This window comes from Argentina silus, assembly GCF_951799395.1.
Source record: "Argentina silus genome assembly, chromosome: 20".
Lineage (NCBI taxonomy): Eukaryota > Metazoa > Chordata > Actinopteri > Argentiniformes > Argentinidae > Argentina > Argentina silus.
The window spans coordinates 5346419-5370542 of record NC_139674.1 but is presented as its reverse complement, the minus strand read 5'-3'; the positions used below and the strand labels follow the sequence as shown (position 1 = coordinate 5370542).

At 44.6% G+C, this 24124-nt stretch overlaps 1 protein-coding gene across 1 annotated transcript in view; it reads left to right on the top strand.

Moving 5' to 3' along the window:
• Positions 1-11109: 11109 nt before the first annotated feature.
• The window catches only part of lmo3 (LIM domain only 3), a gene marked incomplete at both ends in the record, with an annotated part of 32633 nt that continues 19618 nt past the window's right edge, over positions 11110-24124 (top strand). The window contains 2 exons of the mRNA XM_083692551.1: positions 11110-11134; positions 13769-13982. Of these exons, the coding sequence (XP_083548677.1) occupies positions 11110-11134; positions 13769-13982 (239 nt within the window). The remainder of the gene's footprint in view (positions 11135-13768; positions 13983-24124) is intronic.

The window sequence follows — 24124 nt, the reverse complement described above, 5'->3', positions numbered from 1 at the left end:
CACAGAAAGCTGTTAAAACGGGTGTCTTTCTTTCGGAGTGTCTTTTAATGATGTCACCGATATGAACCAGCAGGTGCCTGCATGGGAGAGGAAGAGTGACAGTGCCTGGAGCCTCTGTGAAATGCAGTGATTAGCCATCTTAATTAGCTGTCGTCTTTGGCCCTGGCCCCCTCTGCATGATGGAAAGTTGTGCTCAGAGGAATCGATCTGGAGAAAAACACAAACAACCCACAAGCCTTCCCCTGGATCGACACTTCCCTCAGCGTGAGGCCTTCAGGAAAAATAAATAACTCAACCAACCACAACCTTAGGAGTGGGCAAGCAGGCCATTTAGGGCAGAGGACACCTTGCCCTTTCTATTGGCATCCACTCACCTTATTGGTCATTGATTGGGTAGATGTATGGGCCGTGAACTTTGAAGCAGGGGTCAACTGTCGTGCAAATGTCAACACCTTTAGCTACATCTGGCTGCTCTGTGACCTCTTGTTAAAGGTAGATTTGAGTTTTAATATAGTGCTAAATGGCCCTGATGAAGCCAACATCAACATGGCCAGCAGGGGCAGCAACACGCAAAACTACATGCTGGACCTTTAAGGGAAAAGCCTACACCGCTTGGATACTTTTGGGTTGCCTATTTAAGGCTTCCTGTTTCTCTGGATATTGAGGGGAACAATGAGTCACCTGAATTAATGTGAGTCACTTGCGCTGCAAATAGTACGGTACATAGACTTTTCTTTTTTAATTGGAACATCATGACAGAAAATGTTTTCGCTCCTTGACACAATTAAGGGTCAATCAGGATACAAGGATAAAGCGTGGAGGCAAGTGGGCCAAATCGTACAGGAGCTGTTAAGAGCGATGGGAGGACAGGGGAGACTAGAGAATCATGTGGCGGAGAAGCACTGCAATCAGGGAAGAGACGGAGAACAAGGGCGGGAATGTGGCTCTTGTCATTATGATGACTGACGTGCGCGGTAAAGACTTGTGGTGGAGACAGAAGGTAACGTCAGTGACATCCCAGTGATTCTTACTTTATTAGCTTATTCAGAGAGGTAAAAATACACTCAGGGTTGAAGCTTCCCTTTTCGCTGATTGATACTATGACTGCATGATAAACTTGATTGAAGTTTGGGTGTTGACTCACACACTGCTCTCTCGCAGTACTCTGTGTAGTTGTGTGTGACCATGGCTCAGCTGTGAGTCACTCTGGGGGGCCTCATTTATCAGACTCCCTCCATGCGCAACAGTAAAGCAAGGACTGCTCGCCTTACATATGGCCCTCAATTAGGTTGGTTACTGTGGGGCTCCCGTCGACTCTGACTAATAACCTACAGTACCAAATGATTGACATTTTAGTCATGAGATATTGTACCTAGCTTTTAGAAACCTTGTTCTGGGGGCAGTGGAGGCTGGTGGAGGTAGAAATTGGAGGACGGGCTCATTGTAATGGATGGAATGGAATGAGGAATGGTATCAAACCGTCCTTCGACCCTGCTATACCCTGCTCTGAGGGTATATTAGTTTGGTATGTGTTGGTTTGGTGAATATTGGTTCGCAAACAGAGTAGGAGCCCTTGATAAACATCCGGTCCTCAAGAAACAGTCACATGCTGTTGTGATAGTATGGGGGCTGGGGATGTTAAATCATACTGGACTGTTCTTACTGTTGGCAATGTTTCAGATGTCTATTTTATTATTCCATTGTCACTTTATTTTGTTGTTGTTGTTTGTAATGTGAACTGCTGTAACGCCTTAATTTCCCCTCAGGGATCAATAAAGTACCTATCTATCTATCTATCTATCTATCCATCTATCTATCTATCAGAGCAGAGAAGACAGAAGAGGAAAAGCTGTAACTGATATCTACAGCATTATACTCTGCAAATGGGTTGAGATATATAGTTACCTCGGTAGTCAAGCAACTATAATCCATTGATACTTTTTAGAGACAACATTGCTGTTGGTATGGTCACAACCTAATACTATAATTCCAATCCTCAGAATTTAGTCAGGTCCCTGTGTCAACTAACACGGAAAGAAAACAAGGACATCCGACTGATGTCATAACAAGGAATGTGTTGTTTCCTAACTGGAGCACAGTGACATGTGATGTACTGTAATCACAGTTTTAAGAAATGTAATAATTGATCAGATGTGAGAAAGGAGTATGGAGTCCTTGCTCCATAGAGAGGTGATCACCTCAGCTGTGTACGCCAAGCTCCAAAGCAAAGCAGAGTCCCTGTGTACAACAGATGGCTTAGTATATTTAAGAGACTTCCTGTTTCATATGCAAGGCTTTAGTGCATAGGAGATTGGAAAAATGAAGTGGAAAGGTTTTTTTTTTTGGTTCACTTTTGCATGTTTCTTTTATATTTACATATATGTAATTCAAACCTCTTTTCTTCTCATGTATAACGGCCTCTTTAAATGGCTTTTCCCCCAATGCATAGGAATATAGACAGGTCATGATTATACAAGATATTGTTGAAAGAAATAACATTATAAGCCAAAGAAAATTGGTATACATAGCTATCAAATTGCCTATTCCATGCTTCTATATGGTAAAATAGCAAGCACAAATCCAATAGAAAGGACCTATTCTAAGCGGCACCATTTGGCTGTCAACTGATGCTAGGCACTGCAATCAGGGATTGTCGGCAAGAGATTAAAAGATATTTTCCTCTTCAGGCGGAGTAAATTGGTTTTGGATTAAGGCTGATTGATTGCCGCTGAGGTATACAGCAGTCTGTTTGAAATGCTCAGTTCTGAACACGCAAGTAATTTCAGCCCAAGCTACTCAAGGAAATCGCGCCGGATGGAATCGATAGATATTATGTAGCAGTTACCAGTATTGCATTGCTCAAGGTTATCATTAAAGACTTGGAGAAATATTATTCAAAGGTTCATCTTGTGGTTCCTCTGAACACGTGTGGTGATGTGTGGAGGCTGGTGTGTGTGTGTGTGTGTGTGTGTGTGTGTGTGTGTGTGTGTGTGTGTGTGTGTGTGTGTGTGTGTGTGTGTGTGCGTGTGTTTTGTACATTGGTCATCAAAGAAGAAGAATGTTGTCCTCCAAAGCTCCAAATTAAACAAAAGATCTAGACATAACAGCATTCCAGTCCATCCATGATAGCTTATTCTCCAACAGTAGTTTGTTGTGCTCATCTTCAATATCTCAGATTCAGTAAGACTTCTTTTATTGGTATACTCCAATCAAATTGGGATATCTTGACCTTGTTAGGTTAGTTTGTCCATAAAATATTCACAAGGGTCCAACCTCAGTAATTTGACAGAGGTGTTTTGATGTCTACCTGTCTCATTCAACAGAGCGCAAATAGCGTTAGATTGCATTTATTACTCGCTTGGGAAAAGGCAAGACTTGTTATCGTGTTGTACAGATCAATAAGCCCTGACATTTACATTTTAAATGCAAAAGAAATTCATTTCAAGTGCACATGGATAACTGTCAGAATATATGAGTAACACATTTGTTTGTTGTTTTTTTCATACCGTAACGCTGCTTTTTGAGGCAGCTTTGTTGTGACACAACATGAGATCAATTTTCCAAAGTTTCCACAGACACAACAGAAGAACAATATTTGTGTATGATGTACAACAATGATCTATGTCAGTTTCTCTTCAAAGTCATAATTAGCAACACTTTTGGATCAAAAAGTGTCTCACCAGTGCCTTTAGATGTTGAATATTATATATTATCCATATTATTTTCTGATACGTGTCAAGAAATCTTAATATTGTTAATCTACATGAGTGAGTAAGGGGATTACCAAATGAACATGAGACACGAGCTGATTATCATAAATCAGAGTGAATCCATGATAATATCATAGTTAACGATGAAGAGGACAGAAGGTATAGTTTCTGCTGAAAATCTGAGGAAAAGACTTAACTCAAATGAGCTCAAAAAAACAAAGGCAAAGTCAAATCTTAAAAGTTGTATTTTCCTCTGCTTTGGAAGTTCAGGATCACTTCAGGATCGGGCTATTTTCAATGTTAACGTATGGGTCACTGGGTTCCTATTCATTGCTTTTGCGTCGTTAGATATAACCCGCTTAGCAAAACGGATTAGATTCTTAATTACCAATCAGCAAGTGGGTAGTCATAAGAGGCATCTCAGATCTAATGGGTATGCTTATAACCACTACCCCTAATTAGAAGCCATCTGACATAATAATAGTAATGCTTAATCATCTTTATTTAATCAAAAACTTGGAATGAATTAGGATCCACTTTGCCACCTAGAGTATGAAGTATACCTTATCTGTGAGAGAGTATATAAGGCTTATACATAACATACTATCAATGCATACAGTGATAAATGTTGCAGTGATCCTTAAACAATACTTAATGTAAGTAAATGATTTATTGCATGTAAGAGCTGGTTGAGCCGAATAATAACACAGTCAATTCAAAAATGCGGGACGGAGAAAGATATGTGAGAAAAATGCATATCCCATTGTTCAATGATAATCTACACCAATGCATCATGACCCCTTATGTCTTAATAACAGTGTCGCTCCTACCTTCAATATAACCAACATCTAACTCTACCGCATCCTTCTTTTCCCTGATCATATGTTAGAAAAAGACTATTGGTGAGGAGCAGACCTGGATATTACCATAGTCACAGCTCTTTGACTGCTCCTGCTCGCTTTATATTCTGACTAAATGAATAGGCGGTTGAATTAAGTAATCTCCATTAACTCTCTGTGGAGTAATAAGAAGGGTCGATACTCTTTGGCCTAGCTATTCTTTACATTTGGAGGGTTCCCTTCTGGCCTATTACTGGAGGTGATTCTCAAGACTTTTGTGTGAAGAAGAAGAAGAAGAGAGCTCTGGAACTTAGTTCCACTGCCTGCCTCTCTCTCTCTCTCTCTCTCTCTCTCTCTCTCTCTCTCTCTCTCTCTCTCTCTCTCTCTCTCTCTCTCTCTCTCTCTCTCTCTCTCTCTCTCTCTCTCTCTTCTCTCTGTGCCGAAAGACAAAATTGGCCTGCGGGGGAGAGAAAAAGTTGTCATTAAAAAAAACTATCCCTTGACCCCACTTGAAGGTCGTATACCTGCAGCAATTACTGAGTGTCTCTTTAAGGAGGAGCTCTCGTGGTCGTTAGTGCAGACTGCAGAGTCACATGTGTTCCCTGCCCTATTCCCCTAAGGGAGGCTGACTGCGGGTGAGGCAGAGAGGCTGGAGGGCCAGTGTGGAGTGTCCGGTCCTTGAGCCCCCTGCTTGGACCTGTGTGTGAGGACTCAGGTAGGAAAGTGAGAGGGTGGGGGGGGGGGACGACGACGACGACTCAAGAGCCACTCTTAAATGTCAGGACAGCTCAATGAAGAGCTTGAGTCACAGGGAAAAGACATCTAAAATGTATAACACAATAGCACCAAGCCACACCTACAGCAGAATACCCACATAGGGGTGCCAGGAGAACTCCACACACACAAGCCTCTCTCACTCTCACTTACGTGTGTACATACCAGGGGGAGGCTGGTGGATGTAGTAATCGGAGGATGGGCTCATTGTAATACATGGAATGGAATCAGAAACGTGTTTGATACAATTCCTCATTCCATTTCATGCATTACAATGAGCCCGTCCTCTGATTTCTACCTCCACCAGCCACACATACAGACATATAAACAATCACACAAACACATTACTTTTTTAATCATTAGGCCTAGCAAGCATGCACAGACAGGCCTAAAGTAAAACATATAGCCTATAACTTTAAAATCTGACAAAACTCCTATGAATGCTCGGTATTACCCCCACGTAGCTCCAACTAAGTGAAAATATGAAAACATTTCAATCTGGGTCATGCAAAAAGACAGTCAGAATCATTGTGTGTGGCATGTCTTTGACAAGGTTGAGACAGAAGAGCGCATTCAACCAACATCGCCTGTTCATGCACCCATCCCCGATACTTGCCTCCTCTTTAAAGTGCAAAACCGTGACATTACCATTTCCCCAAGTGCAGTTCTGTTTTAGCATGCCGGCTAATTAGACGGGTGATAGGAGTGGCGCTGATTGGCATTATAAAAGATGCGCCATCACTCCTCACCGGTTCCCAGCGCCCGCTTCCTCCCCCCTTTCCTGTTCCTCAACGTTGCCATCAGAGGAATTATTAAAGATAAAAAGACGTTAGGAAAAAAGATCCTCCCCTGACAGATATTATCATTACAACCTTTTATCAAAAGTACAAACTTACTTTTCTCTCTCAGTCATCCTCTCTCTCTCTCTCTCTCTCCCCCCCCTCTCTCTCTCTCTCTCTATGTCTCTGTGTCTGTCTCTCTCTCTCTCTCTCTCTCTCTCTCTCTCCATCTGTGCTTCACTTTATCCCTCACTCTTTCCCAGGGTATTTCAGCAGGGAGAGAAAAGAGGAAAATAGAGGGGGAGAGAGAGAGAGAGAGAGAGAGAGAGAGAGAGACAGAGACAGAGAGAGAGAGAAAGAGAGAGAGGGGGGGGGGAAGAAGACTGAGCTCTGTCAATTGGAGTGAGTGCACTACTAAGTCTGGCTTCACTACAAAGGTTAGCAGATCTGACTGTCAATACTGTCAGAGGAATGGAGTCTCTGGGATGGGAGAGGGGGGAGGAGGAGGAGGTGGAGACATGGAGGTTAGGTGGTGGGGGGGCAGGAGGGTTCGCTTTGAGAGAAAGAGATACTTTGATATTTCGGAATGTTAGAAGGGTGAATGTGGAGAACTGGAGGTTGGGGATCTAATTACCGGGCCATAATTGGGGGCTGGGGAATAGGTTGCCGTCCTCTCAACTCGCTGCAGATCAATTATGTTAAGAGAACATCTGTAAGTAGAGCTTAATGAGGTCCATTAGAGCAACATGCGCTGCCTTCCCTAACGGTGCTTGTCAGCTTCTTGGATGAGCTGGAGTGTGCTGCTAACTAGGGACCTTGTGGAGGTGCTTATATAGGAGTGGAGGCGTGCGGGCCGGCTCAGGTCTCTCTTGCTTTTCTGCCAGGGAACGAAAGAGAGGGAAGAAACAGACGTTGCGGCGAGGAGAGAGAAGCCCTGAGAGATCGAGAGTGAGCCAGTGAGAGCGAACGAAAGGGAGTTGATTTAAGGCAGGTGGCGCTTTTTCATCCTATAACGGCTGCAACTTGAATAGAGAGGCGGCTACACTTGTGTCACCAACTCGTCACGCGGCAACTTTTCACCGGTAGGCTACGGTCATTTTTTTGAATAGTGTCCTCGTACTCCTCCTCATCCGTGCCATTAACCTTTAACACAATAGTCTTTAACACAAATAGGCAAAGTATAAGGACTACGGCGAGGTCACCACGACAGGCATACTCCTCAGAAAATTACAATTAGTGACTATTTTTGTTTTCAATGTAATCATCAGGAGATTCAAGGAAAAGAAATAAAGCGACGACCCAACGACTTTAATCATATTTGTGCGGAGCATCCCCGTACAAAACAGGTATGTTACTTATTTTCTTGTGTGGTGAATTGGGAGATACTGCCCGAGCCCTGTAAGGGTGTAGAATGTTAGTAATAAGGATTAGCTTGATGCCTGCAGAAACGATGTTAAACGCACCAAGCTCTCTACTTTACTCCTCCGCCGAAAAGATTTTCTCTCCGGAACGATGTAATTAAGGTTCTCGTTCGTTCAAACAATAAGAGGAAACTGCAGTCCATGCTGTACCCATCCCGTCGTTGGATTGTCGGTGTGGTTTTGGTGGTGCCTCTCTGCTGCCTTTCGATTTCTCCACTGGAGGGAGAGGGGTGTGTGTGTGTGTGTGTGTGTGTGTGTGTGTGTGTGTGTGTGTGTGTGTGTGTGAGAGAGAGAGAGAGAGGGGGGGGGGGGAGAGAGAGAGAGAGAGGTAGGTGTGTTGAGAGTAACGAAATAACAAGCTGCTTTCGCGTTGTTGATGTCTGTTTGCTAAAGTGTCAGCAAAGAGATTGCCCGACATCTTTTTTTCCAACAGATTAGGTTACTTTACGCACAGACCACCACACCATCTCATCATATGACAGGCATGTTCAGATCACTCTCCTACGCGTATTGGATGGCATTTTCACCCACATATACCCTGATATTCTCAGTGAATTATTAGCGTGATTATGTGAAGCATGAAAGGGAAGTGTAAGGGCAAAAAAAAGAGAGAGGTGGTTAGTTCTCTTCATATTCCATTTTTTTCCGCCGTTACACGGACTAAAGCGTCTCCCTCGCAAATTGCCTGATTACGAAGATAGCCCGCTTCGAAATAATTCAATCCATGACAAAACCTAATTACTGACAGGTAATACCCTGTCAGCTTTAATGCATCTCATCACTCATAATGGGCCGAGGAGCATTTTATGACCCATCTCATTATCGCTGCATTTTAGGCTGAGCGTGATTGGCGTGGAGCTGCATGCCAACTATTGACTTCTCGCTGGCTCTCTCTCCTCTCCCACCCTCTCTCTCTCTCTCTCTCTCTCTCTCTCTCTCTCTCTCTCTTCCTTTCATATGCGGTGTGGCGTTTGATTTAGCCATTTCCTACATCTTTAACTGTCATGTCTATTAAAAGAACTTCCACTTGCGAGTCATGTACAGTACTGAAAGGAAAACCGACTCTTGGTCTGAAGAAAGGAGTCACTCTCACTCTGTCCTGTTGTGTGTGTGTGTGTGTGTGTGTGTGTGTGTGTGTGTGTGTGTGTGTGTGTGTGTGTGTGTGTGTGCGTGCGTGTTTGGTTGGGAGCTGGGGGGCTCACTGACCCAGTCTTATGAGTCATTCGCTCTGGCAGTGTGGGCCTCAGATAGACCAAACAGGGCGTTAATTGGAGCAGGCTGGTGCAACAACCGGGCGAGGAATAATTCCATCGTTTAATTACAGGAATGATTTAAATAAAGATTTGTGTAGATGTACTAATCAGTCAAGGCGTCGAACTGCACCGAGGAGCGCAGGACCTTGCTTTATAGCAGTAAGAAATGGAGAAAGAGAGGAGAAAAATCAATTGCCTTAGACATGTTTCATTTAATTGTCCTCATTAGAGCTAGTTACTTTTGCTAGCTAATTGTATTTAGCTCTCATGTTTCCTTACACTTGCTTGCCGTCTATGTACCATCCGTCTCGCCATGTGGGCTGTTGTTTGAGAGAAATGTCAAATGCGTAACGACCATATTCCTACCACACAATGGAGAAAGTGCCTTACAGTGGTCCACGTGGGATTGTTGGATTATTATCCTTTTACGCATCACTTTCAAGGTCTGTTTGATTATTGATAGTTTACACAATCGTATCTGAGCCGTTATTACGCATTACGATTGATTCCCATAGCATGGGAATTGTCTTGTTTGACCTAGCTTCACCCCTATCTATGGCAAAGTGCGTATAACCAAACGAGGGTGACCTCAATAACGCATTATGAAAATGTAAAGTGGCTAAACATCAGAACAACATGTATAATACGGTTTGAACTTGCATGAACAAGAGACAATGTGAGCGAATGATCTACAATCGTTTCAACAAATCTGAGAATGGTAGGCTACATTTGTGCGTATAGGAGAGTTGGCTAAATGTAGTTCCATCCCTGATTGTGAAACAATCAGATACTGTACTATATATTCAATCATCACAAAGGTACAGTGGTGATATACATCCCCGCTACGAATAAAACAGAAAACTGCACTTCGCTGCTTTAACGCACTGGGCACGGTGCGTCCGCGCGCGCGCATCTGAGTGAGTGAAGAAAGAGCATTAAAAAAAAAGTGTTTGAGGGGAGCGCGCCCGCATGCATGCGCTCCGTTACTCGAGCTGTCGGTAATAACTGAATGACCTTATCGTCGTCGTGTAATGTCTCACTGGTGAGGGATTGGGTTTGAAGATAATAAAGCTAGGCTTCACTATTCCTCGTCTCTCAGTCACTGATGGGTAAGTTGCCCTGAACCTCTCAGAATACCTAATACACGGCGGCTCAGCGGCGGATGGAGGAACACCTGTAGCTTTGTTGCCAACAACTGCTCGTACATGATCCATGTGGACCTCATTATTTTCAAACTGAAGATCACTTCAATCCGTCGCGCTATGTCAGTTTCGTGAACTTTTGCTCAGAGGGGATATATAGTTGGAGTCTGCACGGTGGTGCCCGTTCCGAAGTTATAGCCTTCTGCGTAACTTGTCTTAGAAAGGTGAGTGAGGTGGTGGATGTTGTGTTATCCTCATAAAGTATAGGGTGCGATATTTACCATTGTATATCCCTTGATGGCGCACCGTAAAGACGGTGAGTTTACTCCTCAACAATGAGCTATACTTTTCTCATTTATCATAATCACAGTTCTTTAATTGTATTGTTGGTAATGGTTTTTATCAGTCGCATGACAGCATTATTGTCATTGCGGATGTCCCTTGATGGAATAAACGATGGCATACTGTGACATTTCATAACTATTCCTTACTATTGATTTCAGCTATGTGATTGGGAATTTGTGATCCATGTTTGTATTTTCTCTATGGGAATGGACATAATGTTGGCTTCCATTCGTTAGAAAATAGGAAAATATGATTTTGCGTTCAAATGGACACTCTGGATGTATGGACCGTATTACACTATAGCGTGCATTTACTATGGGAATTTAGATTTGTATCTATTTATCTGAGAGCTGTCCGAAGACACCGCGCTCTCTTTTCATTCTCATATGAAACTCATATTACTAGTGGGCTATATACGACAGAAACCGCCGCAAATAGGCAACGCGAGCGAGGAGCACGATAGGATTATAAGATTACGGCGCCGCGAAGGGGTAAGCATATGCCTTTGTCATCTGCTGTCATTTGTTCGCTGCCACTCGCCAAGCTGCGACTGCTGGTCGATCTAATTTCATAGTCGAGCACTGTTGTGACAAACGTGGTTTTAGCACCGTGTGGCGCTGAGCGATAGCGAGCCGTCGCTGTCGCCTTCTTCCTGTGTTTTGTTGATTGGTATTTTTCTCCTTTTCATTCTTTTCTTGTGCGCCGAGGTGGATTGTTACTTCTAACAAAAGCGAGCCACCCTCAGTGAGCGTGCATACAGCTGCTCACTTGACTAAAGATCCGGAGAATTTGGTTTTGCGGCTCCTCTTGTTGCATGGTGGTTCGGGTTCTGAAGCGGGTCAACAAATGCAGAAAAGGGAGAAAAGTTTCGGTAAGAGGTTTCTTTGCGCTTTCGTTTGTAGAATGTTTATACGTGGTCTCATGCCCTTATTCATAACGGCTTTGATGATGCGCGGAGAAGTTACAGTGTTTCAGCCTCGTTGAGAGGGTGCTGTCTGCCGACTATGATGTAGCCTGTATGTGTATACGTGGTGTAACCTAATGGACTGTTGTCTATTTTTGCTTATCTATCAGTCAATAGGCCTAGACATTTAAGTGAAATATGGTCCAACGGTAGCCTCTTTTAATGCGTGTCTTATTGACGTACACAGACTAGAATATTAGGTAGCCTACCAATTCATTCAGACTGTGACTGCATGTGTGTAGCCTACGCTCCGAAATTACGATTATCTCTGTTTTCTGTCGCCGTGTCGCCAGCTGCATCGAAAATTGAGTTCTCTATGGCAAATCCCTTATTGGCCTTTACCAAGCACTATGCTGCCATGGCAACAGTAATTAAACTGATAACAGGGTGAAATGTCAGCATCTCCGACTTGCGCAGCTGTGATGTGGTTGAAAGGAGGAATCAAATTGGTACTTTGTGCACGGCATTTGCTCTCGTCGCCTCATCGTGCCAGCATTTTACATCCGTTTTTGGGTATAACATATGATCCAGGACGTGCCTGATATAGCTTACAGTAGCCCATGACTGAACCAGAGGAGGAGAGGAGGAGAGGAGGAGAGGGAGGGAGGATCCGAACGAGCGAGTAAAGAAAATAGATATCATTAGGCCCCAAAGCAGCTGTAATTTCCCTTCCTTTATGGAAAATGAATCTTTTGTTCGACGCTTCCCCTCGGCAATCGGAAAATCGAAGTGGCCAAATTCCTTCCATGCAGATCCTCCAAAGTCCCCGGAGAATGTGGCTTAATTTAACACGAACGATTCCGGGCTAAAGGAAATAATAGAGCCTCTGTGCTTTGAGAAACTGGGAATCGATTCCGACGGGTCTAACTTGATTGCAGACTGAGGGGAGTCGAAACTCTTACTTCTTTGGGTTGGTAATGAGAAGCGGTGACTTTGTTGTGTTAACCAGGCTGAGCTGGGACGGTGCGGATGAGTGGTACTGAACAAGTACGCATAGCGGAGGCAATCAACCGTGCGCCCCTCTCACAATCCAATCCAGCCAATTAAAAGCTCAACAGCTTAAACGCAATGGAATAAAATGGGGTTTGCTCATTACCGCAAACAGTGCGGCGGTGCAACCTGTTTGATGTGCGTCCCTTGCAATTTATTTTAAAAAGCATTAGTTTGAATGAGGTCTGCTTAGAGCTCTCAGATAAAGCACTTTTCTATTTGCATAGAGAGAGTGGTCCAACAAAATGGCCCAGACCCAGTTTGCGGTAGGTCTTGTTGAAACGTGTATGCTAATATGCGCCAATTGTCATAGTGGTGTTTGCATTGTATTCAACAATGTTCATACATGGTCATAAATACAGCAAACATGAAAGGTCATCCTCATACGTGTTATTAGTAGACCTACTATTAGAGCATATCGTGTTTTATTTCCCAATGTTTGATGATGCTGGTTTGTCTAATGTCATCAATAAGCATGTGATATTAAAGTATATTTACTATGAAAAAAAAAAAAAAAAAGTTGGGGGGTAGCATATACAGTTGTTTGGGGATATATTAGCATATTTTTCTTGACAGCACATCCATTTTTCTTTTCTTGTGCAGAAAGAAGAGTTTAACTTTTAAAGGACACCTCAGCAGATGCATTGAACAGAGTTGTCTGTGTTATAACATACTTATAACTATGAAACAAATCTGTTTTAAATCATATACCTTCTATTAGTATTTTTTTGTAAAGATACTGAGTAAAGAATGACATGTATACATCTCTAAACATAGTAAATAGTGTGATTTGTTTTGCTTTTATTTGACTTAATTGTTAGCAGGTTGTACAGTAGCACAGTTCAAATAAGATTCAGTTGATAAGTCACAGCTGTATTCTTCTCATGAAAAAGTACATGAAGTACTGCCATAAAACGTTATATGTGAACAAATTGTTTGCAAACAGTCAAACACCCTTCACCTCAAAACAATAAATACTTTTTAAGAGCAGGTTTACCTTAGCATTGAGTACTCTGGAAAGAGAAACTTTGTGTGTGTGTGTGTGTGTGTGTGTGTGTGTGTGTGTGTGTGTGTGTGTGTGTGTGTGTGCTTGTGCGTGTGTAAAAAGGGGGACAAAGGGGAGCGGGGGTAGCCTCCTCTCTTCAGGATGGAGGGAGAATACTAATTACGGCCTGGTGCGAGGCCACATTGTCCCCCCACAGCCCAACAAAGCCGCTTAACGCCCCTGCTTAGGGCCAAACAATACCCGCCCCTGTAGAAAGCTCCTCTACTTTTGGCCACTCCTCATAAGAGATGGCAGAGGGAGAGAGACGAGGCGAAACAGAATAGGAAGACATTTGGCTCTATGGCTTCACGTATGTGTGTGTTTGCGTCCCGAAACATGTATTTGAGTTTGTTTGGTAAAACTTGAGCTCAGGATGCTATGGCTAACTACTATGTATCAGTGCTGTGCTAACATATTCATGTTATTATGCCCATGTTCTTAATGGTTCCGTTCATCGTGATGTCTAACAAGCTTTTTTTCTCCCCTCCGTGTTCTCTTTCACTCAGGTATACAAATGCTCTCCGTCCAGCCGGACACCAAGCCAAAGGGCTGTGCCGGCTGCAACAGGAAGATCAAGGACCGTTACCTGCTGAAGGCCCTCGATAAGTACTGGCACGAGGACTGCCTCAAGTGTGCCTGCTGCGACTGCAGGCTGGGCGAGGTGGGCTCCACGCTCTACACCAAAGCCAACCTCATCCTCTGCCGGCGAGACTACCTACGGTAAGGACCCCCCGACACTGGCGCCCACCGACACAACGCCACTCCCCTAACTTGACCATACACGTTAGCCTCAATGCCACAGCGAAGGAAGGAAGGGGGGGGAGAGAGGGACCACCGGGTTAACCATGTTTACATCTTTAGCCTTCTCCTTCCTGTGTACTTCCTGTGTCTCGTCATGACTTTATTGAATGCGATGCAACACTTCCTGGTAGGATTTACATGCTACTTTTTCCTCAATGATGCCCAGTGCTTTGCTGTAGGTTTATTACGGTAGCTAGGCCCCAAGATGGCGTCTTTGTTTACAACCCTAGGATCAGTTCAAAGGCCAGCCTCAATGAAACACTAGCCAATGGAGGTGTTCAGATGAGGAGGGCAGGCATGGTGTTGTTCTGTCGAAGACCACCCTGTATTCTTCCTCCCAGCTCCCAGCTCCCAGCTCCCAGTTCCCAGTTCCCGGCTCCCAGCTGCACGCCTTAGAGACCTGCTGTGTTCCAACCAGCTGCCTACTCTAAAGCCATTAAAGAGGGAGTGAATTATAGGAAAACAATAGCTGTGTAGCTCTTGTCAGTCTCTCTTGTGACTACCAAGCGTCCAGTGGATGATACTGTAGCGCTGGTCTCTGGAAGGAACCCCAGTCCTCAGATCACGATGCACTCACTGCACATCAGCTCAGCAGACTTTCATTACCCCTCAAGTAGCACAGCAGCAACACATCCTTGTTACCTTCAATAGGGAGCGTTCATGGTGTTGAATCTTCTTCCCTGTGAGGACTGTTCATTGTGTGTGTGAACAGTGTTTTGTCGCCCTCCGTCCCCTGTCCCCCTGTCCCCCGTCCCCCACGCAGAGGTTTTGCCTTGTCTCTCGACAATTCTGTTTGTGTGTTTGCAACTGGAGCACATGCTCAGAACGGTGCGAGGGAACATGCATGTCTACAAGCTCATCGGGCCACTTCTGGGATGGGGGGCTTGTAAGCGCACCAGGCGCAGGCGCTTTTGAAAGCGGCACAGCTCATTTAATTTCCGCATCGGGGATGAGAGAGTCTCCATTAGGCGCGGTACACAAACAGGCTTTGGGGAGTCGCTGCTGTGAAGTACAGCCAGAGGGCTACGAGAAGCAAAGATTACCATCCCACAACAAGGCTCATTGACTGGCCCCCCGACAAGCCTTCAATTCACATGGCACCGGCCTTAAAACCAGAAACATCAAAATACGTAACGACATGTATAGCATGTCTGAAATCCATCTGGATTCTGTTTTCAGCTTCAGAACGTGTAATATCGGCGGTAGCATGTATCAGAACAGGATTATCGTATATCCCCATTATCATTTAGGCAGACGGTATGGAACACGGATAGACTGCGTGTGTAGCCTATTGCACGAACCGTACTATGCAGGCCTGACTGTGTGAGCCTTCCAGAATAGCCATGCAGGGTAAGAGGGAGACCAATTCCAGCATGTTATTCTTTCATCTTCAAAGTTCAAGGTGACTGAATTGATTTGATGCTTGCTATCACGCGAGTGGCCCACCCGTGAATGCGCCCTGACATCTCCTCACTGGCGGCTAATGAATGGCAAATATAGCAAACGGCAACACTCCACAGCTGATCCGTAGAGCAACAAAGCAACCAGGACTCCATCAGAGAAGCAATCAATGGCTGCAACACCACAAAGCAACAACTTTTCACACATACACCCTAAAATATGATTTGTATAGATATGGTTGTCGTTGTAAACTCTAGAGCTATGGATGGGGACGTGTAGGAGAGAGAGAGAGAGAGAGAGAGAGAGAGAGAGAGAGAGAGAAAGAGAGAGAGACAGAGGATGACTTTAGATTAGTCCTTTTTTTTGGTATTCCATTTGAGCAATTCTGTTTTAAAAGGTAAATTATTCCAGGCTTCATTATACACCAACCCAACCCCCCCCCCCGCCCCCCCCACCCACCCCCCTCTCTCTGAATCAATCCCATCCTGCTTAGCAGGGTGGCATGTTATTAAGGCTGACATAACCCGGGTTAATAGAATTCTTCAGGGGTCTACAACCATGAGCGATGTGATCCCACCAGCAGAGAAATAATAATCCCCTATCGCAACACGCACAAAAAAACAAATTAAATAAGGGAAAAATATAGGCCTTCACCACCACCCAGCCCTGTCTCGCCTGTTTTGTGTGATCAAATATGATGTTTTGAGGTGGAGAAGAATTGGTTTATTTTTTCCTCTAACAGGCCGTTGCTATAGGCCAGTCACTTTATATTCCGGGGATTGAGGATGTAATTATTGATATATAAGGTGTTATCTCCTTTCGCTTGATTTGTGTCAGAACACTCAGAACGTGGGTAAATGTTGTGGGTTCCATTTCTATCAACAAATGATACTTTTGATTCCGAAGCGTCCATTGATGATAATGGCAATAGCAGCAATGCTACTTTTTATGCTGATGTGTGTATTTCACAGCCAAGCGCGATAAGGGTTTAAAGCCCCAGACTAGAAGAAAGGAAGAGAGAGAGAGAGAGAGAGAGAGAGAGAGAGACAGAGAGAGAGAGTGACACATTTAAGTTAGAAATCCCAGAGAAAATGAACACTGCGGCTGCCTATGGAGTGTGGCCATAGACAACAAAAAATAGCAGCGGAAGGCCGAGATGCAAGCGTGAAAAAGCTGTTGGGCATCAGCTAATGGAAAACTGTAAATTTCAGGCATCCATTTTAAAGACAGCACTGGGAGAACACTTATTTATTTATCTATCTATTCATTCATTTTTTTAATCCAACTTCAATTTTCCTCTACAGTGGTTTTACTAAGATTGTAAATGCAAGCAAACTCACAGAGCCCGTCAACATGCCAGGATTTAATACCGTTTCGGAAAGCTGGCTATCAGTGAAAGATAACCAACATGTAGAGCACGGGGTTGGTGTAATAACTTATATTTTTCCTCATTCAGAACCAACTTTGTGGGCCACAGCCACCTTGTATAAACACGTATGTAAATGAAAGTGAAAAAATGTATCTCTTTTTTCATCTCACACATCTGGCCTGTGATGAATACACACACACACACACACACACACACACACACACACACACACACTGTAGATGTGATTATAGCGGGGCGGGACTGCAACATTCAGTCAACTTAATCAATCATAATGGGAGGAGTTGGCTGATAGAAAAGTGATTTATGCTTCAGGAGATGTATTTGATGTATTTTCAAATAAAAAATAATTCTCCATAATTTATCATGTATTTGATATTCAAGCTGACTAGAGAAACCAGTAGTATGAATTAGTGAGTGGTAAGATTAGTAAACTACCAACATTCTATCTGTGTCCAAACAGAAACAGGTGATGAGGGAAAAGCTAAAACACTAGATAAATACATGAGATGCATTTAAATAACAATGCTTAGGGCTAGAGCACTAAAGATCTCTTTGAACTACACACAGTCATCATAAGTAGCCCTAATTGAGCATTGTAAATAGTTTCAGATCCCAAACTCTCCTCGCTTAATGGATAGCATCAGCGTTCCAGAGAGATTTGCAGAAAGCCCAGGGTAGTTTGTCATAGCCTCTCCTCCCGCCCTGACTCTCTGCAGGCTGAAAGATTCAGGCCACCTCCTCCTCCACCTCCTCCTCCACCTCCTCCTCCACCTCCTCCTCCTTTAATGACCAGCGGAGATGTTCAACTGTACTGCAGGGTCCATTCACGCACACACACACACACACACACACACACACACACACACACACACACACACACACACACATACTGAAGGGCATCGGGAAGTCCTCAGTCAAACCGCTAATAACAGGTCACCCTGAGCCATCAATGTGCTGTACTTTACTGTACTCTACTGTACTGTACTGTACTGTACTATGGGATGGGTGTGCATATGGTGAATGGTAAACTACTCTGTCTCTCTGTAGGCGAGGGATGCATAACGGTAAAAGTCATACTCACAATCACACGCACCCCCATGAGCTGTTTGATGTAGGGGTAGGTCGGGTAGATCAGAGAGGAGTTTGCGAAGTATGCATGATTTTGAAAGTGACGCTTTGACGTTTGAAAGTCGGCTGTGTGTGTGTGTGTGTGTGTAACAAGTGACCGCTAACAGGCGAAGTTGCTCAGTAAGAGAAACACCTGAAGCAGCAGAATGCAAATACTGTAGGTGCATTATTATTAATTTTTTTTAAGTGTTTTGATTAATAAGAACATTACAACGAGAGTTATTGGCCTATCTGCACTCCTCGTTGCATCCAAGCGTGCTGTGTCTGTAAATGAATGTAGTCTATCCTCAGCGGACGAATCAGGGCATGCAGGGACTAGGGAGGCACATCTGCAAGGTCAACTTTAGAAAGTGTGCGACACCCAAGATAATGTTGTTTTCTCACTCCTGTGACTGCACCTGTGCCGTAATTGTTTTCTAGTCTTTTGAGTGGGGGGTGGGGGTGGGGTGGGGGGGTGGGGGGGGCTTTCAGTTTTTTGAAGAATGCGGCTCTCTGAAAGGTTACAATGCCTACTGTGCGGCTGAATGCCACCATCATTACTTACTCTGTCCTTGTGTCTCCCAACACTTTTTGTTTTTTTTCTCTTTTTTTGCGTGACAGTGTTTTGGCAGCCGCGACGGTCCTGTGTGAGCACAGGCTCGTCTCCCGGGCTGAAGCGGGGCACTGTTAAAGCGGGTCGTTTTGGATCTTTAAGCTTCAAGTCGATCACGCACAATAAAGAAAGCACACCGGGGGGGGGGGTTTGGAACTCGGAGCCAATCGGGGGAACAATGTGAAACCTCAAGGAGGTTTATGTCGTCTTCATTGGTCCTTGTTGGACTTGTCCAATCAAACGCTTTCCCTGGGTTTCTTGTGTGTAGCATCCATCTGTTTTGAATCAATTACTTTCAGATTTGTCTAACTCAATCCAAGGTTGAGTTAGACGACGACATACAAAGCATGTCAATTTCTTTTGGAGGGGTTAGGGGGGTTTTGGAAGGAAAAAGAGAGAAATAATTTTTTAGCGTCAAAGAATCGGCCTTCAGTTTTCGAGGCCCCTGAAGTACTTGAAGTGTGAATTCGGCAGGCGCACCACATCTCATTCAGCCCTGGATTGCATCCTGTCTCTCTGGTGCTTGTTACAATAGACCACTCACCATGCACAAAAGGGGCTCTCCTGTTGAAGCTTTTAATGGGACTCAAGGTGGAGAATGCAACACTCAGTCTGTCAGGCCTGGCCACTTTACCTTCTTATCCCCCCCATCTCCTTAGATCCCCTCCTCCGCCCCTCCACCCTCCCCAGTTGTCCCTCTCTACCTCTCCATCCTCTCTCTCTCTCTCTCTCTCAAGTTTCAGCACTTTGAAGGCCACAATCAGGCTCTCCATTTAAAAGGGAGCCATAGATTATTACCTGGCAGTAATTACATTAAAAGGAAACTTTGTTTGATGTACTTTGTGTTGGTTCTCTCCCTCTGGTTCGTTGTTCGTTGTGTGCTCCCCATTCTCCCTCGGAGACTCCTCTTCGAGGGTACACCACACACACACACACACACACACACACACACACACACACACACACACACACACACACACACACACACACACACACACACACACACACACACACACACACAGCGCTCGGCCGCAGCGGCACTACAAGGTGAACTATTCCCCGGCGCGTGTTATTATTAATAACTGTCAGAAAGAGGGGTCACCCAAGACAACTCCTTGAAAAGAACCCTGGGTGAGGCAAGTAGGCCGCAGCTGGGTGTGCAGTAAAACAATACCCCCCTTCCCCCAGAGGAGACGTGGTGCTTAAAGCAAGAATAATGCATAGGAGCGGGGAGAGCCGTGCAGCCACATTTTTTTTTTTGGGCTGTGAAAAATTAAGATGTCACCACCTGGCTCTTTCAAAGCATACCTTTGCCACGGCGCCAAAGGTATTAGAATAGAAATGGGTTGAGGCGATAACTTTCAATGTCTTTTTCCCTCCCGCGCCCCCGCGTCGCCATCAACGTTTAGTACTCCGATGGCGGTGTTTAATTCAAATGGCTCTGAGTAGGCTCGGCTCGCGGGAGGGAGGATAAAGATGGGGAGAAATGCTAATCACTGCATGGAATTATGGGCCATTTCTGGATAGTAGAACTGATGGGAATTGTATTACCTGTGCCGTTGCGTGGTGCCGTAGTAACGATATTTAAACAGGTATTTGAACAATTTAAATTGGAGATAGAGACGTGATGTTGTTGTTTATTTTGATAAGGTGACTGTCAAGGCAGTGTCAGAAAATTGTTTCCCCTCTTTGAAATTGCTTTACAACGTTGCCATCTCATGTTTGGATCCACAACGTTCCCATTTAGATAAGTTATTGCTTGGGAGGGAGAGGGAAAAAAAGTGACAGCAATTTATTTCCCCTAACCTCTCTTCATTAGGTTTTGGCTTCCCCCAGTTTGAATGCATCAGAAATCCAACTTTAATTTCCTTGAATGTACCACATAGACATCCCCGATACATCACTCCAATCTCTCCAAATGAAATTGGTTTCCGCGGGGTCAAGGTTCAGCGAGTGGTCTGTGTTATGATTTTATCTAATCTGGGAGGGGAATAGAAGGCGTAATCCTCCCATGTACCTTTCAGAACTAGCAGTACATTTTCATGCTGGAGTGTGGGGGCCTTAAAAAGGCAACGGAAATACTTTTTCTCGTGTTTGTTTTTCGGATGTAAAAAGGGAGTGAGATGATTGTGCCGTGCGTGGAGATGGAGACCGAGGGAACCTAAGATTTATCAAAGGAAACGGATAACACAGTTTCTGACACTGCACTTCTTACAGCACCGGTATAATATCGGTTTAGAAGTCACATTGAACGACAATCGTTAACACAGAGCAGTATTCGGTACCAAAAGAGTATAGGAAGAACAATGATTGATATACCCTTTAATTAAGAAAATATCGGGAACTGTTATATAATATGCTACCCGTGTAACAATACCGGAGAAATATATTTCACACTCTTCTCCACTCTGGGTTTTTTTTTTCTCTTCAACCACTTTCCTATTACGAGTACCATCTGCCGTCATTTGCAGAGTGACTGTTGTAGGCTTGGCTAGGTTACTAAACAGGGATTCAATTTGTTATCTTTCACAATCTGTCTTCAAAATGATCAGGTGTTGTTTGTTTATCATGCTTATCCCTTGCCTATGCTTTATTTGATGTCTTAGTTTCCTGAACTGAATCTGAGTCACGCTGCCCTCATGTAGCAGATTGGATTCGTACGTATTAGAAACAACGGCATATTGAGCTGGCAGACATTTTCCTCTTATGTGATGGGAGCTGTCATAGGTGCTGGATCCCAGTGTTCTATTGTTTTTAAGAGCTCATGTTAAATACATCCAGCAGGGCCAGAGGGCAGTGTTCGGCTGAGTATTGATGTAATTTTAATACAATATTTACGGCTGGCAACGTGCAGGACAGTGTGTGTGAATCTGTACAGTACAGGTCTAGACATGCCCCATGGCCATGGCTTTCACTCTCTACTATGAGAGACAGGCAGTAGGGCTCTGCCCTAGAAATAAAAAAAAAATAATAATCTCTTCAGCATCGACTCTGTTTTTCATCAGACAGCGAGACAGCCAAGTAGTTGCGGTAGAAGATTGTGTGTTAGTGTTCCACTAATGAAATGAAATATGGAAATGATATGACATATATTGTCAGATGCAGTCCTTGTTGTCTTTTTTTGTGGTGGTTGTGCCGAATCGACACAGAAGGTATTATTGATCAGGATTGGAGGATGTGTTGCAGCAGGGTTAGTCATAGCAGAGGAGACAGCTTGCCTCCACTGGGTGTGTGATGTTTGCTGTTATATCGTTTCAACATTAGAGCCACCGTTTTTTTTTTTTGCAACCTTCTGTTTCTGCCTGGTATTGTTGTCCTTATTGATTCCTGCCCTCCACCTACTTCCTAGAGTAGAGTTGCATAGTTCTCCTACAGTGTGTTCGAGATAGCAGAGCTTCACCTGCAGTGGCAATGAAGGAGAGAGAGAGAGAGAGAGAGAGAGAGAGAGAGAGACCACTACACGTTCACACATTCCCTTTGTCTTTCTTCCAAGTTTTACAAGACTCTTTTACAAGAGTACATGAAGAGGAGGCGTGTTCTTTCCGTGTGGTGTGTGAGGATAGCACCACGGCCATGGAACACTGAGACGCTGCCTAGACGCAGCTTCGCGGCCCTGAGGGCTTCCTAATACACAAGGTCGGCTCCACAGGCCTATGTTTTTTTGCCATGGTGGCTTATCTAATTCCATGTCCCCAACATATCAACCGGGGTAATGAAAAATTCATTGAATCAGTTACTTTGTGCAATTGAACACATCCATCATCATAGATGCGTTTTAATACGGCAGATCATGTGACAGTGGCAGTGGTGAACCCCCGACCGACCATGCAGACCTTTCTGTAATGAATATTGACTCTCATTGCGTTAAATTCATTCAAGCAAATCAAGCCTTTGAACTCCACTGAAACCTAACATGTCCTATTTGGTTGCTAAGCTAGCTGCCAGGCTGCCTGCCAACTGTCAGCGTTTCATTTCTTTAAAAGTTTCATTACATTTCTCTCAGCCACTCCTGTGGATAACTTGATGATGAAATTAAATCCCATTACCTGCTGACTGGACTCAAAAGCAGAGATCATTTCTGAACACTCTTGGGCTAAATGTAACTTTCCACTGTTCCCACTTGTGTGGCTTTCCTCCCCTATTCCAGCGATGTGATATCCTCTCTCCCTTGAGATTAACCTTTCATGGCCTTAATAAATGGTCTATATTGACATCAAAGGGATGGGAAGATGCCGCAGTGCCTTGTGGGAAGGGGTACCGGGGCCTTGTGAAAGAGCCGGGCCAGACTCCTCCACTCGGCGAGCGGTAATCGTGCCCGGCCGCTCGGAAATTATGCTCCTCTTTGTCTTTTTAATTAAACTCAAGCGCAGTTTGGAGGCTATTTGACCTTTCCTGGCCCCTCTTTGTGGGGAGTGCCGCAGGTCATTTCCATGCATATATTACTGGCTTTAACCCCCCCTCTTCCTCTCAGGCAACGATCCACAAGGCTTTACAGATTAAGGAGAGGTTTGGTTCAAGAATATCGGCCGTTTTTAATCTGCTGTGGGTGAAGTTCTCTGGCTAAAGGGAAGCGTGATGCATAATGCTGCCCAACTCTTCCTGTAGGTGGAGCTTACGGAGGTGTAGGTTGCCTGGGTGGAGGTGTGCATTGTTGGGGGGTATGAATGATACCGCACCTCGCCACACCTACAGTAATGTGAAGTGTTTACATCATACGGTTTTGGTACATAAAAACATATCATGGTTGTAATGCCAAACATCTGAATCTGAATTTCGGCTCCAGTCAGAATGGACAAAATGGACAATTTAGAATTTCCCCTGGATGCCGTGACATCGAGGACGTTCCCCAGTCGAGTCTCTTTTGTCATGAAAGGAAATGAAGGTATTTTCTTAGCTGTATCAACAGGCCACGTTTTGGGGTTCACAGAAATCCATCTATGCTGCGATTCCTTTGTCATATTCAATGTCCTGTGTTTGGTAATGGAACACCCTGGTCAGTCTGCTCCTCCGCGGGGCCTAGCGGGCAGCACATCCCCGTCCTTGCCTGGCCTGGCACCCACTGTTGGCCCAAGTGCCACCGCATACTTGGCTGCCACCTCTCCTCTGCAGGCATGTGAGAGTGTGATAACCAGCCCTGCCGTTTGACACACAGCGATATGCCATGCATTGTCCCCCCCTCCCTGCCATACCCCAGAGGCTTTGGCAGGCATTGGCTTTGTTTTGTGTCAGGGCTATGTGTTTGGGAATCATCCACAGTATAAGCCCTGAATGCAATCGGACCCTGTTAGCCATCCAAAAAAATAAACCCTCCCCAATACCCCCTCAACCCCCCCCCACCACCACCACCACCACCACACCTCTGTTAGTACAGTAAAGTAGCCCAGACCCCCCCACACACCTCTGTTAGTAAAGTGAAGTAGCCTAGATCCCCCCCCCACACACACACACACACCTCTGTTAGTAAAGTGAAGTAGCCTAGATCCCCCCCCCCCACACACACACACACCTCTGTTAGTAAAGTGAAGTAGCCCAGACCCCCCCCCCACACAC